At 52.0% G+C, this 14,807-nt stretch overlaps 1 protein-coding gene across 18 annotated transcripts in view; it reads right to left on the bottom strand.

Annotated features, from left to right (window-relative positions):
* ATXN1 (ataxin 1) overlaps nt 1-14,807 on the bottom strand; it is a 218,355-nt gene that overhangs the window by 9,587 nt on the left and 193,961 nt on the right. For all 18 annotated transcript variants that reach the window (XM_080579215.1, XM_080579227.1, XM_080579216.1 and 15 more), the window contains one exon: nt 7,609-9,643. In XM_080579215.1, coding sequence (XP_080435341.1) covers nt 7,609-9,483 — 1,875 coding nt within the window. In that variant the 5' untranslated portion in view covers nt 9,484-9,643. The remainder of the gene's footprint in view (nt 1-7,608; nt 9,644-14,807) is intronic.

Below are 14,807 nucleotides of genomic sequence, written 5' to 3'. Positions count from 1 at the left end.
ACTCAGCATGCACAGAGCATACCGGCTGTCTGGGGAGCCTTCCCTCTGTAGCAGCACAGATTTGTTTGAAAGGAACATCACAGCAGGCTTGCAAAACCCTCTCTCGCCCTTGGAAGTGAGTAATGATGTCATATCAAGCCTTTCAACATTAAGGAATAGAAGTGGTTGAAGACACAGACTCCTGTGTTCAAACACCTTTATTCATGATGTTAACAGCATGAATCTTGGGATGAAGTTGCATGGCCTGGCTGGCAGAAGAGGCTGGACTCAACGACCACCACAAGGCTCTTTCTGGAAGTACCTTTCTTTCTGATAGGGATACTGATTCCTTTCCAATGTGTGTTTCATACCAAGGCATCCTGAGGACTCCTGGTTAGCAGTGGGCAGTACAGCAGCACCCAGGAGCCCTGCCACCTTCCCGTCAGTGCTGCTGCAAGCAGGGCCCTGGCAGCTCCCTTTCGAGCCCACCAGCTCCACATCCACCGTGGGCCGGAGGAATGGATTAGGGATGTCCCACAGCACAGGGACAGAGGCTCCAGGACTAGTAAGCTGAAGATTCACAACAGATTTTGACTGCTCTTTCAGCTGGTCAAACCCACACCGTATCCTAGCAGACAACTGCAGCTCCTTAGATTGCTGAAAAAACCCCAACCTTAAAACATCAATAAATATATGCTACATACTTTTATGGTCAGGCTAATGAATAACGCTTTATATATTCTTTTGACACTCCAGCTGCCCAGCAAAGTAAGCCACTCTATGAGGAATTTCAAAAGCAGTAGTTTAGAGGCACAAAACATCCTCCTGCTCCCCCCAGTAAATCAATTTCTGCCGTATTAAAACTTTTCTGACCAGATCTGTCTGCCAACAGCCAATTACGTCCACAGCAATACTGGACAGGGACACGGCTCTAGGCCTGGTTTATGAACCATGGAGAAAGTGGGGCAAGGTAACTGCAGAAGTCCTGTCACTTCATGTTGCTGGAGGATCACTCTAAATCCTCCAGTGCCAGGATTTGCAGAAATACTTGCCCCAAGTTTGTGGTCCTATTCCATACATACTCACCTCGGAAAGGGGTCTGACTAGGAGAAGCAGTGGATATGCAGCATCTCTTAAGGAGTTAAATGGAAACTACTGTCTACACATAGCTGTAGGCTCTTCCCTAGACAGGGATCATATGGTGGACATGGGTTTCTCATTTATAAAGCTGTGGCTCGCCCCTTTCTCCCTTCCTGCTTACTGCATTTTTTTTTCTTTCTTTTTATACTTTCCCAACCCCATCAAAAGCTGTTAGTACCTTTGGGAATCACACATGCTCGTGCACTTTATACTCACTGAAACAACAGTTTCTTCTGGTGTTAACACGCTTCCACAGCACATCATACCTTTGTTTTATAAGGCATATGAAACACTTGCCTGAACTATCAGTCACTGAAATAATCAGTCAAATTGCTGGTGCTGATTATGAATAGCCATAATGAAATGCCATTATTTCCACGACCCAATCACAGTGTTCATGGACACAGAATCACAGAATGGTTTGGGTGGGAAAGGACCTTAAAGACCACCCAGTTCCAACCCCCTGCCATGGGCAGGGACACCTCCCACCAGACCAGGCTGCCCAAGGCCCCATCCAGCCTGGCCTTGAGCACCTCCAGGGATGGGGCATCCACAGCTTCTCTGGGCAGCCTGTGCCAGTGCCTCACCACCCTCATAGTCTACCAGTTTGAAATGGGTTCCCTCACTGATTATCAAGCACTGCTTTAGCTAGCTGCTTCTGGATTCAGCTACATTGGGATTTTAACATAACCACTCTCTACAATCAATAGTAGACAAAGACCTTTCAAGGGTGAAAGTTCAGTAAAAACACCTCTGTAACATTTTCTCCTGACCACTGCATTAAAATAAGAAAAGTTAATTTTAAAAGCTCCCTGCCTCAGTATCTTGGCGTGATTGTTGTAGGAGACAAAGAAATGTGAAACTTGTTTCTGTGCCTTTCTAACTATTAAGACAATAAAGCCAAAAACCAAAATGCTAGTCCCTTTCAAGCACACCGGGCTCTACTGCAAAGTTACTGTTTTATTTCCATTTTTGAACAATGACTAATGAAAACACCCCAAACTTCTCACTGCAGTCACTGAATATCTGTAACTTTCTATATCCCTTTATCTTCTTATTTCTCAGCCAAACTCAGCAGGTAAGGAAGGCAATTCAGATTGCTCAGGAAATGCATGCTGGAGCTGGAACACCCATGACATGCTGGAAGAGCTGCTGCAACCAACATGAGGAGCACTAAAGCAAAAGGTGCCTAATAGTAGCAGTAGTGTTAAGTATACTTTAACAAAGGTAAGCATACATTTTTCTTATTAGTGTTTTTCTCTCTGACATTAGTAAAATGTGATGACACCAGGAGTGAGAGGTGGGTTGAGAACAAATTATAGGAAGTGGTTCATGGAAATGATGTGGGATGAAGCAGTGGCATGCTGCTGAAGAAGGCCTTGTTGTGGGTGCCAAGAGGTTCCTCAAGTCAAAAAACCACTGGACAGATTCACGCAATAAAAGCCCATCAAAGCATTTGAAACAGAAGGATGAGCCCTCTGGCTTGGAAAGTCCAGGAGCCACAAACTTACATGCTGGGAGGGAGCCAGCACATGCACGTCCTGTGCTTTGCCTTCCCCTGAGCACTCACCATTAGGTGCCGTCAGGTACCAGGTCAGACAAAACCTTTCTCCAGCCCAGCACGGCTCTTACTGCAACACGTCCTCTGGTACTGCGACTGCTTTTCCAGCACCTCTTGTGAATGTAGGGGACAGAAAAGCAAGAAGGGAAACCAGTGCTGCTTGGCACCCTCCTCCTCTGCGCCTCCCACTGAGGTCAGCAGCAGGAAAGAGGCACGGTGAGACATTTGGTGAGTTACTCAAGGGTTTAATCACTGAGATCAAGAGCCAGTGCTGGACAGCCTGTGTTACCAAGGACAGTGGCCGGGCCTGCCACCGGGCTGAGGAGCTCTGAGCGGCCTCCAATGACCGTCTTGTGGGAGAACAGGAAGGGGCAGGGGCGAGGCGCTTGTATTTCACGTGTTTTATATGTGGTAACATACCCAGGACAGGAGACCCTGCCTGACAGCACATCCCCAACAGGAGGGGTGCGAGCAGCTGCAGGGAAACACCGACCTGCAGAGGCACCTCTGACTCTGTCCAGAGGGACGTGTGGGGGTCTGAGACCCTGCTGGTTTGAAAGGGTACGTGACCTTTCCTCCTTCACTGAGGCATGAATGCCTCCTGACACGGGGCAGTTAGGGAGGAAGCTTCAGAGATTTATGGCACTTGCTGTCCACCATGAAGAAAATTTTGCTTAGGAAGAGTATAAGGCTCTGGACATGTATCTGACCTGTATAGAGACAACAGCTCCTCATTTTCCCACCACTCCAAACAACACCTGCCCTCACAAGAGTGCATCTCCTCTGAGACGACTACGGGGTTGTAGGCAGCAGCACCTCTGGCCACGGGGACCTGGCACGGGTGGGGTGACACAGGAGTTGTCATGAAGCCTTCAGCATCCCACCGGGGCTGCATCTGGCCCAGCTTCAGTGCCCTGTCACTGCGAAAAGGGGTGCTTCAAGGTCAGTGGCCACGGCTCTGCCCAGCTACATGATCCCACCACTGGGAAAGTCCATTTCTCAAGGGCGGCCATCTCCGTCTGCCAGACCACTGGCTGGCGAGCTTATCACGAGCCCTTATCTGCTTACTGCATTCCCAGAACTCAGTAACACACGTCTGAACACAGAATACAGCTTCCCTGTCATTCAGAGGAGTAAGGACTTACTGCCCCCACGGCCAGGGAACAAAGATACGGGGATCACATGAGGGGAAGGCAGGGAGGGATCTCCATCTGCAGCAGTGAACACAGTCAACATCTCTCTTTCTGTGCCTGTTAACGGTGCCAAAGGTAATGAAAAGGAGAGAGCTGAGCAAAATAACAAGTGACTGGTTTGTGTGCATGCAGAGATATAAATGGAAAACTAGATGTTAGTCTAAAAAACATATGCACTAAACTGGCATGGCTGCTAACTAGATGGTCTTACAGGAACTTCTCCATCTCTAATGTCTACGGTTCTGTTTTTAAAAGAAAAGGAAAGTTATAACCTGCATGTTCGTCTTTCTTTCTAAAGCTGTACTTTAAAAATTATTGGGAGCTGAAACTCAGGGATCAAAGCAAGCATTTCAGAGAACTACTTTTGCATCTCCTGTGGGTTTTGACCTTAACAGAAATGGACGTGAATTGCCAGCTTCCGCTTGTTCCTGGCAGCAAAAGAAAGGACAGGTAATAACGATGTACGTGTTATTACAAGAATAATATGTTGAATTGCAAAGAGATTCAGATCCGTAGTTTTTTTTTAGGCAACTTGAATTCAGAGGAATAACCGCTGAACTTTGGGTTCTCATCCATTTGATACTCGTTTCACTTCTTACTCATCCACAGCAGGGATGCCATGAAATGGAAACCTAGCTTCCCTCAGGGGCTAAGGGCAGTTATTTCGCTGAAAAGGAATATAGCTTTAGGTGGGTTAATTGTCTTCTGGTTTTACATGCCTGGAAGAGGGCTGGATTTGCAAGGTGACTGGAAGAGGGGGGAAGGTGGGAGGATGACCTCCTTCTGCCTTAGCACTGTGCTGGGGAGGAGCAGCTGTGGGCTTGCAGTTATGTGACACAATAGCAGCTGCATGGTGCCTCCCTACGTGCGAGTTGTATACGCTCAGCTAAAAATAACCTCCTACCTTTGTCCCTCAGTTGGTGTGGAAATTAGCTAGCGCTTGCATAGAGTCTGAAAATATGAAATCATCAATGCTATAATGACTTCCCAGAGATCACTGGGAGGAGCACGTAAGTGAACTGGAGCTGATGATAACAACGCTATTTCTGTGTGGCACTAACTCGTTACAACTCACGTTCCCTTGGCAGTGCCATTCGGGAAGCTCCCTCCTTCCAGAAGCATATCTGCGGCTGGGACTTAGTTACGGTAAAATATTTTGCGAGGCCAAACTACACGTGCACGTATATTCCCTCCGTACTTGGGAGTCTGTGTATCCAAGTGCAGCGGTACCACTGAGCCACTGCCCTAAGCTCTGAGACAAAATATCATTCTTTCAAGGGGAAGACTAAGCCCCCTTCACAGGGGCAATTTCCTAACGAGTAAAGACAGCCACACGCCTGCTAATAGGGCTAAATGCTTCCATACAGCCACGCTGGGCCAAGGGTGAGGTCAGCGGTGACTTCACCCACGCAGAAATGATCTCCCTCTCTCTAAGCAGCCGAGGGAAAACCGGCGGAGCAGTCCCTGCCATGCAGGCACACAGCTGATCCGGGAAGAGACCCAAGTCCTGGAATCCGCAGGAAACCTAAATTAAACCCTCGCGCTAATCATATCTCTACGTGACTCTCCCTCGGTTCTGGAAGCATCCCCTGTGGGAAACACAGCTGGGGAGTATTTCGGCTGCGATGATGTCAGCCCGCTCCTGATAGGCTTCTGCATAAGGTGACACTCGGCTGGATGAGACCGGTGTGCGGGTTTGTGCAGCCTCGGGCTCGGCGTGCTTTCTGCCAGAGGATGGCACTCCACCCCTTGCAAAGGCGCTCTTCCCAGCACGCAGCACCTCAGCACCTCGGCTGTGCTGACAGAGCCGCGAATGAGACACGACACAAATGCTACCTGCTAACTTGTACCTCTTCTGCTGGTGCAGAGACCGGTGGTCTGGCTGCAGAGAGAGAAAGGAGAGCAGGGGAAAATCACAGAGGGGAGAGTGCTGCTTCTTGAAATCTCATTATTCAGGGCACTGGGGCAAATTATAGTAACTGGTTCTGGCCCAAGCACGGTTCATCTAATCACAGGGCCTGCGATGCACAAGCTGTCCCTGACAGCCCCAAAATACCATTCAGCGGTGGGGAAAAATCCTGTCTTTCTCCTGAAAACACCAGGGGCCCAACATCTATGTATGCATGCATGTATGCATGTATCTCTCTGTTGTGCAGATGGCACGTGCACATCTACAGACAAAACCACACAGGGAATCTGCACATTTGACATGAGCAAGAGGACGTGTCGCATGTAGTCACTGCCAGCTATGTGCAGGCTGGGAAGGATGGGACACAGACCGCTGAGGCTGTAAGAATTTTTTGTGTGACCTGCTCCTCTGTGCCATACCTGTTTGTTTTTCTTCTCCAAACCGTCAGCCTAGGTTTCTTCACTGTATCTGTACGCTTCCAGCTCCTCTCTCCCTCTCTCTCCCTCTGGTTCTCCGTCATCGAGGGTACTGTCTCGTGGTTGCAAATGCTGCAGTTTGCAGCACTTGTATTTCAAACCAAACTGAGAACACTTGTGACAACGTTATTTCAAATGAATGCCTCTAGGAGCCACACTGCTACCTAGTATATCTGCTCCTGCCTCAGTAGAGAAGAATCTAAATTGCTTAGAAAATGGACAGCAATAGGATAATGCTTTATGATCAGTACAGTCTTAACTTAAAAGTATCTTTGGAAAGTTACAGGATTTTTCCTACCGTGAGAAACAAAGGTCAGAAGCACAGCCTGACCAGCCACCTAGATGGTTTTCCTTTCCAAATTTCCCTTGAACAGACAGTTTATGTGAGCTGCACAGTGTTTAAACCACTCAAGACTGAAGCCTCAGTAAAACTCCGTAGTGTTTCAGAAACTTACGTGTGAGTGGAAGCATTCCCAGACAGCTCCAAGCTGTCTCCAAGCCATGGAAATTCACAACCTCGCTGCCTACCTATTGCTCAAGGGTAGGATTTGCGCTGAATCTAGCCCAAGCTTTCTGGGGTGGAAGGTCAAAATCACCTACAAGAATGCAAAATATATCCTCTCGTACAGCTTAACCCATTTTGTATTTGAATAAAAAAGCATGAAGATCATGTAATTTCTCCTATGGGTTCTCCAGCTATAAAGCACAGCAGGATTTATTCCAAAATGCAAAATCCTAACCAGGCAATGAAGACCTTCGGCTAGGCCAATGGGTGGAAGAAGACCCAGCTCTTTGCCTTGGGTCTGACAATAACACACTGTGTGACTTTACTTCAGCAAATCCCTTTGCTGCCCAGCGTCTCCATTTGCCCCCTAGTCTTCGGATGTTTTTGCATGATGCCAGGACTGTTATTTTTCCATTGTGTGCTTCGACAGGGCTGCATGCAGACAGGCTGGGGCCTCGGGGTGGTAGCACAGAGCAGGTGAGGAAAAGGGGTATTGCCTTGAATTCTGCAACATGGCTCTGTGCTAATCATACCCAACGAGTACATAAATGTTTCCCCTGGACTGATAAGGGCACTGAGAACAGTCCTGTCGCAGTTTAACCTGGACGTAAGAAAAGAGGGCAGCCTGGTCCCCCAGGAAGACCCGCTTTACATCCAGGAGGCTACATTTGTCATCAGTGTGCCCCTGCCGGCTCCACCAACACTGCCAGAGAGCTGTTTCTTGGACCCAAGTCAGTCTCACGGGTGGGCGTGAACGATGAGAAACTAACCCCAGGCAGACCCGAAGCGACCGGACCGCACCGAAGTGTCCCCTGCAGCCCCCCACTACCACGTGTCGCTATTACCTGTGCGCGATGCTCTCCAACCGCAAACTGTATCACAGCAATGCCTGGGTTATGGCTGTCTTCGATCCTCTCCACAGTGCTGGAGTCTATTTTCAGGTCATTGCTAATTTCTGCGCTCTGGATGAAGTCTTCCGTTTTCAAGTCCTCTACTTTCTTCAGCTCCCCGTTGGCCAGCTGAATGATCGACCCCTTCATGAAGTAGGGGGGCAGCGTGGGGGGAGCCGCAGCGGGGGAGGCGATGGACTGCACCACGGGGAGGTGGATCTGCGCCTGCACCATGGTGGCCTGGTAGGCGGGCTGGGTGGTGTGGGGCTCGGCGCTGAAAGCCTCGCTCTTGGGGACGGCGGTGGTGACGAATGTGTGAGGCACTGCTGCGAACTGGGGAGACGAGGTGACTATCGCCGGCGCGACGCCCGACGGCTCGACGTCGGCGCTGCCGACCGGTATGAGCAGGGGCTGCGTGCCGGGGATCACCAGGTGCTGGGGCAGCCCCCCGGGGTACCCCAGCGCTTGCTGCTGGCCACTCAGGTAGCCGATCACCGGCGGCTGGGTCCCGGCGTAGAAGGCCGTCGCCGGCAGCCCAACGGGGAGCTGCTCGGAGGCGCTGTGGGTCGTCTGGATGACGGTGTGGGGGGACAGCGTGGCCACCGCCTTCACCCCCTCGTGGCCCAGGGCCTGCTGCGGGGACAAAGCGTAGGAGCGGTGGGCCGGCTTTCCTAGGTGCAAGCTTCCCTTGTCGTTGAGGGCTGAGGGAGAGGTCTCTCGGTTGGTGGCCTGCTGCACCTCCATGTCCGCCGTCGGCGTGCTGCTGTTGGGGACCACCATGACGGAGGCTCGGACCCCTGAGGAATCCCGGGCGCCGTACTCGGCGGGGCTTGAGTGCACCACCACGTGCCTGGTCTCGTAATGGTGAGGAGCTGGTTTATTGCCTGCTTTGACTAGACCCATGTCGGCAGAGGGCGAAATGCCGTACCTCCGGCTCTTCTCTATCTCGCCGTTCAGTACCTCCTTGGCCTGCATCGCCTGCAGCCGGCCGCTCTCGGGCTTCTTGGGGGCGTCCCTCGTGACGAAGTGCGAGGCGTCGCTGTACTGCACCACCACTTGGGAGGAAGGGCCGAGGGTGAGCGTGTGGGGGATCACTGTCTGGTGGGGGTGCAGGGGGACCGGGATGGTTGGAGGAGAGACGTTTCTGACCGCGCTCTGGGGAGAGCTGGAGATGTGGACGTACTGGTTCTGCTGGGTGGGCGGAGGAGACCCCGCAGCGATCAGCCCGGGCGTCCTAACCAGGTGTGGCTCGACTTTGTGCCCCTGCTGGCTTAAGCCGCTCATGCTGGCCAGCAAAGTGGAATAAGCCTCCAGCTGGGAGCGCTGGGATGGAGTGGTTGCGACAGCCGTGGCCGCCGCCACGGCGCCGGTTGCCGAATTGGCGGTCGGGGAGATCAGCTGCGAGGGGATGAACCCGGCGTATGGTCCGCTGTACTGGGGCCCGACGAACTGGAACGTGTGCTGCAGGTGCGTGTACTGCACGGGGGAGACGGGGGTCCCGGACTGGGAGAGCGCGGGCGAGTACACGGTGGGAAGCGTGGTGGGGGCCGGCACGGACCTGGGCGCGCTCGGCGGGGAATAGTCCAGCCCCGCCGGCGGCGGCTTGTGCAAACCCTGCTGCAAGCCCACCTCCGCCGACGTCCCCCCGGGCCTGTGCCTGGCCCCCAGGCCGCTCTGGCCGCCGGGCGTGCTGGGGAGCCATGCTAGGTTGTCCGCGCGGTGGTTGTCGTTCGGCAGGACCGGCTTCACCTCCGAAGGCAGGCTGGTGGCGGGGATCTCTCGCTTCTTGGGCGGCAGGCATTCATTGCTCCGCTCTTGGTTGGATTTCATCTTTCGCCGTCCCCCCTCCACTGTGCTTGCTTCACTGTCTGGCTGGCTCTGATTTCAGTCTGATAAACGGAAAGTCACATTTGATTTCTGCAAGGGATCCAGTGACTTCATGAGGAATCATCTCCCTGTGAGCACGATCCTCCGACAGCTCCTCTGGACTCTGCAACGAGAGGGTGGGCGAGGGAGGGGGGAAATCACACCATCAGCGCTGGGAAATGGGAACAAACAAGCCGACACCCCAAACCAGCAACCAAGAAAGAGGAAAAAAATGCTGGAAAAACAAAAACAGCCGGGCATTGCTGCTCTCACGTCAAGGAGCAGTGGACAGCTGCACTGTAAACAGCAGCTAAAATCCTGGGCACGTCCACAAGCATATCATGAAAGCGATTAAAACCGTAGGCAGGTCAGAAACTCTCTGACCATCAGGTGTCAGATTTAGCAGCAAGCACTTAGGGGCTTGCCCGCAATGTCTCGTGAGCTTGCTTTCTTCCCTCTGTCAGGAAAACCCTTCATGTCTCCAAGGTCCCTCCTTCCACCCTCTCCTTCCCCTGCAACAACAGTGTCGCCTTCACCCCACCGTGTCCTAAAAAGCCCAGGAGCGCGGCGTGACCTCCCGCGCACACACACACACACGCAATATTTGCATTAGCAGCCAGCAGCTGTACGTGGAGAGGAGGCACGGTGAGTTACTGCCGAGCCTCTAACCCCAGTGTCACCTGCGGGGTGACTTCGTGCCACACCGTCTGAGGCAGCAGATGCAGCTGCTGCCCCCCACTGTCCCCCCATGCCACAGCTGGCTACGGGTACACGCAGCAGCCCGGCCACAAGCCGCAGCTATGCCATCTATTTACAGCAGCAGCACAAAGCCAAAGGCGGCTCTGAGCCAGATTTTTAACTTCTCCTTTATATTTTCATTTTTTAACTCGGTGATCTGAAATCCCTCTGCCATTGACACCTCACAGCCAGGTGCCCAGGTGGGGAGATGCCGTGGTGCTGCAAGCTGCCCCGCTGTGATGCTGATGGCATTTCCAGCGCCAGCTGGATCCGACCACTGGGTTTTTCAGCACCTGCTGACCAGGGAGGCTGTGGGCAGCATGCAGGCAGCACCGGGATGCTCTGGGGAAGAAGAGGGTAAAGCCCTGCTCCCCAGCAGGCCCAATGCTGAGCTAACTTGGCCCCGGGGACACCTCATTAACGGGAAAGCACATTTGGGTCTTCCTGATCCAAATCAGGAGCCCCTACCGTGGTAAAAGCTCAGGATGTTGTACGGGGCTGGAGCAAAACCATCTCTCAGCTCTGCATCGCTTGGCTCGGTGACTTTGGCCGTCCCAAGTCAACAGGAGCAACAAAGCCAGGCCCTAACTGTCTGTCTGCTAAGGAAAATACTGTAACTGAATCACATCATGCTTTGAAAGAAAACCTGAAAACGCTCCCCAACCTGCCTGAAACCAGGAGCTCCTGCCTTGCCCGGCCTCATAACAAACTTTATGCAAAGTGAAGTTTTTCCCACTCGCTGTCCAGCCCCTGCTTTCCCCCCGTGCTTCTGGCTGTTCTGAAAGATCAGCGAGCGTGGGTGCTGACAAACCCTGCATCTCACGCACGACAGGCATTCCTGCAAGAAAAGCATGTGTTACATGAAAGAAAAAGGGAGAAAGAATTAGGAGTGGATGGGAAAGAAGATGGAAACGGGATACAAGCCACTTTAAAGTGAATGCTGAGCAGCAGTACTGATAGTTATCTTATGGCAAGTAATATTCCTTTGGGGGATTTCTTTCCCTATTGCCTCACTTCTAATGAACAATAAGCCTGATGTTTATATGTGCACGCAGTGCTTTGAAGACATATTAAGCAAAGATTAAACCTGTCTTTAAGAGCATTCTTTACATTTGTGGTCCTCCAAGCTGCCATAATCCAACAGAAGTCTAAGGCATTTAATGGTCTGATACAATCGGCCTTAAGTGAATTATTCCATTCCCTGAAAACTGATAAACAGTAACCAAACACCAACAGCCACGCAGACCCTACAAAAACAGTTTGTTGTTTTTCCTTCACCAACTCCACAGCTGCCACGAATTAGCGCAGGACTGTTAAGCAGAGAAAAAACAGCACACCCATCAGCTGCAGCTTTGGGCAAAGGCTGCTTAAAGGACCCCATGTTTTGGGGCAGATTCTCTGGCTTTTTGGCCAGGGGGAGAACGAAAGGAAGGGGCAGCCTTCAAAGAGCAAGGCCCAGCGACACCTCAAGCACGGCCCCGACCCACCGGCGCCGCCGGGCAAGGGCAGCCAGGAGACCGGGGGGGCCCTGCGATCCACACGGGTCTTCCCCCTCCTCCTCCTCGCAGTTGCTCGCCGTGTCTTGGCAACAGCTAAAATTATTATCTTACACATGACTTACGGGTTTTTATTTTTAAGTCCGACTAAAAATAAAATCGCCGAGCTCACATTTGCGCAGTCATCCTTAGTTAAGTTTAGCTCACTGTAGTCTTCTGCCCTGGGCGGTCGGCTCTGGCAGATAAGCCGGCAGCTGCTGGCCGGGGTGCTCCCACCACTCCCTCGCACCGGCCGCGGGCGCTGCGAGGGGAAAACGGGGATGTGGGATGGAGGCAGGGTGCTGGCCCAAAGCAGCGAGTGCCCACACATCACACACCGCAGCTGGAAGGGGGCTTGTGTGCGGGACTGGGCAGCGCCAGTCCCTGCTGGTGCAATGGGCAAAGCGGACTCCCCCAAACCCCGTCGCTCCAAAAGCCCGAGGCGATCGGACTCGGCTTCCCCACATCAAAATTACTGGTGTGCTGCCGTATGAAACCTGGTGAGGTTTCACTTTGCGGGAGCTGAAGCGAAGGTTTTGTTCTGCTAAATAGGATTGAACCGCTGAGTTTTGGGTAGCCTCCAAAGTCAAAGCTAACATTCCTCAAAAATACCACATGCTAAATCTTTTTCTCTCTCTTTTTTTTTTTTCCTTTTGTTGGTATTTCTTATGGCTCTCTGCATCATCACCGGCAACAAAAGGGCTACCCAAAATCTCCCGGAGAGCACAGGAGGAATGAACAAGCTTAATGGAGACAGAGGAGGAGACAGCAGTAGAGCGGTGAAGACTGCCCCACTTTTCCAAGCCCGAGTACTTCACGGTTAGACTTTGAACTCCAGCAGACATCGGACTGGATTTGCAGAAATGTAAATGTGCGGCAAAAACCAGCCTATTTCTGCTCCAAGACTTAGAAGCGAAATGATAAGTTTTCAGCATAATTCAAGTTCCCGCAGCAGAGATAACGCGGGGCTGATTTTGCTCGGGAAGCACTGCAAGGCAGACACGCCGGAGTGTCTCAAAGGCAAGAGGTACGAGGCATGGTTAAACCGCTCTCTGCTGGTTGCCCTGGAAAGATGAACGCCTGCCTTCCGAGGTGCGGGGCACAGTTTATTATTTGTATGCTCTTTTTTTGTGATCTGAGTAATTTTTCCAAGTCTGGAGATTTCCTTTCTCTTTAACTGCAGAGCTGTCGATCACGATTTGCAAGACACTCAGAACAGCAGCAAACACTGGGTGATTTTTTTTTGCGCCCGCTTTGTAGGCGCGTGTCACACAAGCGCGTGCATGCGTGTGTGCACGTGTAATTACGACTAGGAAGGCAAAGGGGGCAAAGAGATCAGGGACAGCAGCTGGACTTTGGTATCTCTGGCAGCTTGTACACAGGGAACATTGCTAAAGTGTCTGGACAGCCAGTGTCCACTGGCAGCCTGCCCACACTCGAATTCCTGGAAAGGCTTAAGGCAGAAAAATAATCACTTGGAGGAGTCACCATCTGGGTTTGCTCTGGTCCCGAAGGGATTGCTCACTAGAGCTCAGGATGTGCATTTTTCATGCAAAGCTCCAGCGTGCCTCTGCAAGGCACTTTAAAACTCACTGCGTCTCCCAGAACGCTATTTTTCTATTTATTTCATCTAACAAATTTAAAACTCATGAGAGGATGCTAGGTTATAGCCTGAAGGGCTGACCTCCTTAGCTATCCAGAGCTCGCTGCAACGTAGGTAAAACCAGCAACGAAGGTAAAACCAGCGCCTCCCTCCACGCCGTAGCCTCCTGCCGCGTCCCACCACCCAGACCTGAGCCAAGAGGCTGGGGCCAGTCCCACTGTCACTGCCCTCAGACGTCAGGCGCTTTTCGCAGTCCCACGACGTGGCTGGTTTTTAGGTCTCTAAAACACCTTCAGGAATCTGGTCCCCCATCCCCTCCAGTCCCTCAGCTCCCTGCAGGTGGTAACGAATTCGCACAGCCGTTTGCCACTCGGCAGCTAGCACACTTACTATTATTACCAGTGTTTAGCTTTTGCTTTCCAGCTCCAGGTATGACTAGCAATTTCCCACACTCGATAAAAAACTGGGTCTCCTCTCTGTCAGGCAGCACTGCCCCGCCTGGCAAGTTTACATCAATGAAATATTCAAAGCGTACACCGAAAAAAATAATCCTTCGCATCGCATCTGACACGCAGCTCTGTGCCTGGTGTGTTACCGGGGGGAATCAGGCTCACGCTCCTGCCTCGCGTCGCCTGCCCATCCTATCGTGACACGCTGAGCAGGTGCCTTCAGCATCAGCGGGTACCGGCGGAGGGGGAAGGCACTGCATCCCACCTTCCCCTCCTCTCCGGGGAGCTTGGCAGCTGCGGGATCAGATTCCTGGGGATTAGAAGGCAGGCACATTGCAGAGCGCTCTGCAGCTGCATTCGGTTCTCAGATCTATTTGCCAGCTTCCCCAGCTCCACGGCCCGTCCTCTGCCAGCTACCTATTCATGGTTGTAACCGCTGCGGATTTCATCAGCCCTGCCATGTGCAGCCCAGCGCACGCCAGCAATAGCTGTAGGAGTTTATTGTCCGATCCCACCGATTTCACGCTTCCCTGGCAGATTTCCCAGGAGGGCCAACTGCAGAGCGCCATTAATAAGACACATGAAAACCTCTAATAAAATTTGAAATTCTCCTCCCAAAACTAAAGGATTCCTGATCAACGCTGCATCTGGAAGACAGATTGTCCACTGCGGTGCGAGCGCTTATTGTGCTTCTGGGAATCCACCACAGCAAATTGCTACAGGTTTTTGCAGAGTGAGCAGACCTATTTTGCACATCCCTCCTCTCCCTCCAGGCAATATAAAGAACAATTGATATAAGCAAACCTCAACTAGCGGATCACTGAACGTGAGGTGCCAATGGCTTGCCATTCCCTTGAAACTGTACGATGCAAGTACGATGCAAGAGTTGAGGGAAGCGGGTAGAGGAGAAAAAAACAGTAATAATACTTTATTCTCTGCATCTCCCCAAAAAGTTATTAGCAG

This window comes from Anser brachyrhynchus (assembly GCF_964034855.1).
Source record: "Anser brachyrhynchus genome assembly, chromosome: 2".
In the NCBI taxonomy this organism is placed as follows: Eukaryota; Metazoa; Chordata; class Aves; order Anseriformes; family Anatidae; genus Anser; species Anser brachyrhynchus.
Note: the sequence above shows the minus strand (reverse complement) of the source record. Positions and strands in the feature narration are given on the sequence as shown.